General features: G+C 50.3%; 1 protein-coding gene across 1 annotated transcript in view; it reads right to left on the bottom strand.

Annotated features, from left to right (window-relative positions):
- Positions 1–1,129, bottom strand: part of LOC106010965 (receptor for retinol uptake stra6) — a gene marked incomplete at its 3' end in the record, with an annotated part of 25,549 nt that overhangs the window by 16,823 nt on the left and 7,597 nt on the right. Inside the window, 1 exon segment of the mRNA XM_013083093.2 lies at positions 922–997. Within this exon segment, the coding sequence (XP_012938547.1) occupies positions 922–997 (76 nt within the window).

Here is a 1,129-nt window from a genome sequence, read left to right as displayed (position 1 = left end):
GGGGTAGGGTAAGGTGGGGGTGGGTGAGCCGGAAAGGGGCGAGGCGTTTATTGTATTTTGACACCTGTCATTTTTTTTAAAAAGTTAATTGAAGGTAAGAAGTTACTTAAGCCTTCCACACCCACCAACGTACTCACTTAGATAATTGTTTTGTAGATCCATCCAACGAATATTCGTTTGTGTGCTCCCATGAATGTAAATTGATGTGTATGCACGCGCGCACGTGTATGTGTGCGTATCGTTGAGGCCGTGAGCGGGTTTGTATTTTCCATGCCGCATCAAATTTTAAGTTGTCTTTATTTTAAAACAGGTCAGTAAAATCTTATCTTACGTTATCTATTCTCATCTTATCTCATCTCACCTCACCTCATCTAATCCCTTCTCATCTCACCTCACCTCACCTCACCTCACCTCACCTCACCTCACCTATAGCCCACCAACATTCGCAGGATACCGTCTCATCTCACCTCACCCCACCTCACCTCACCCCCACCTCATCCCACCTCATCTCACCTCATCCCACTTCACCTCACCTCACCTCACCTCACCTCACCTCACCTCTAGTGGTTAGGCTACCGGACTCGTAATCGTGAGATCACGTTCGGGGGTTCGAGCCTCAGCTCGGTCCGACGTTGTGTCCTTGGGAAAGGCACTTTACACGAATTCCCCTCTTGGCTCGGTCCTTTCGGAGATGGACATTCTACTTGGAGGCCCCGCCTCTTAATTTTAAATTAAATAACCTGATAGTATTGATAGGGGCGTCAACCCCATACCATTTCACTATTTTTTCACCTCACTTCACCTCACCTCACCTCACCTCACCTCCCCTCACCTCACCTCACCTCACCTCACCTCCCCTCACCTCACCCACCTGTAGCCCACCAACATCGGCAGGATACCACCTCACCTCACCTCACTCACCTATAACCCACCAACATCCGCAGAATACCGTAAACGCCCAGAGCCGTGGCCAGTGACAGACCTCCCACTACAGCACCTAGGGGTAGAGAACATCGTGAGAGAGGGAGTGAGGGAGTGAGACAGTGAGGGGGGAGGGAAGGAGGGAGAGAGGGAGGGAGTCAGTGAGTCAGTGAGTCAATGAGTGAGTGAGTGAGTGCATGAGTGAGTG

The sequence above is a fragment of the Aplysia californica genome, unplaced genomic scaffold, assembly GCF_000002075.1.
Source record: "Aplysia californica isolate F4 #8 unplaced genomic scaffold, AplCal3.0 scaffold00010, whole genome shotgun sequence".
NCBI classification, from domain to species: Eukaryota; Metazoa; Mollusca; class Gastropoda; order Aplysiida; family Aplysiidae; genus Aplysia; species Aplysia californica.
Note: the sequence above shows the minus strand (reverse complement) of the source record. Positions and strands in the feature narration are given on the sequence as shown.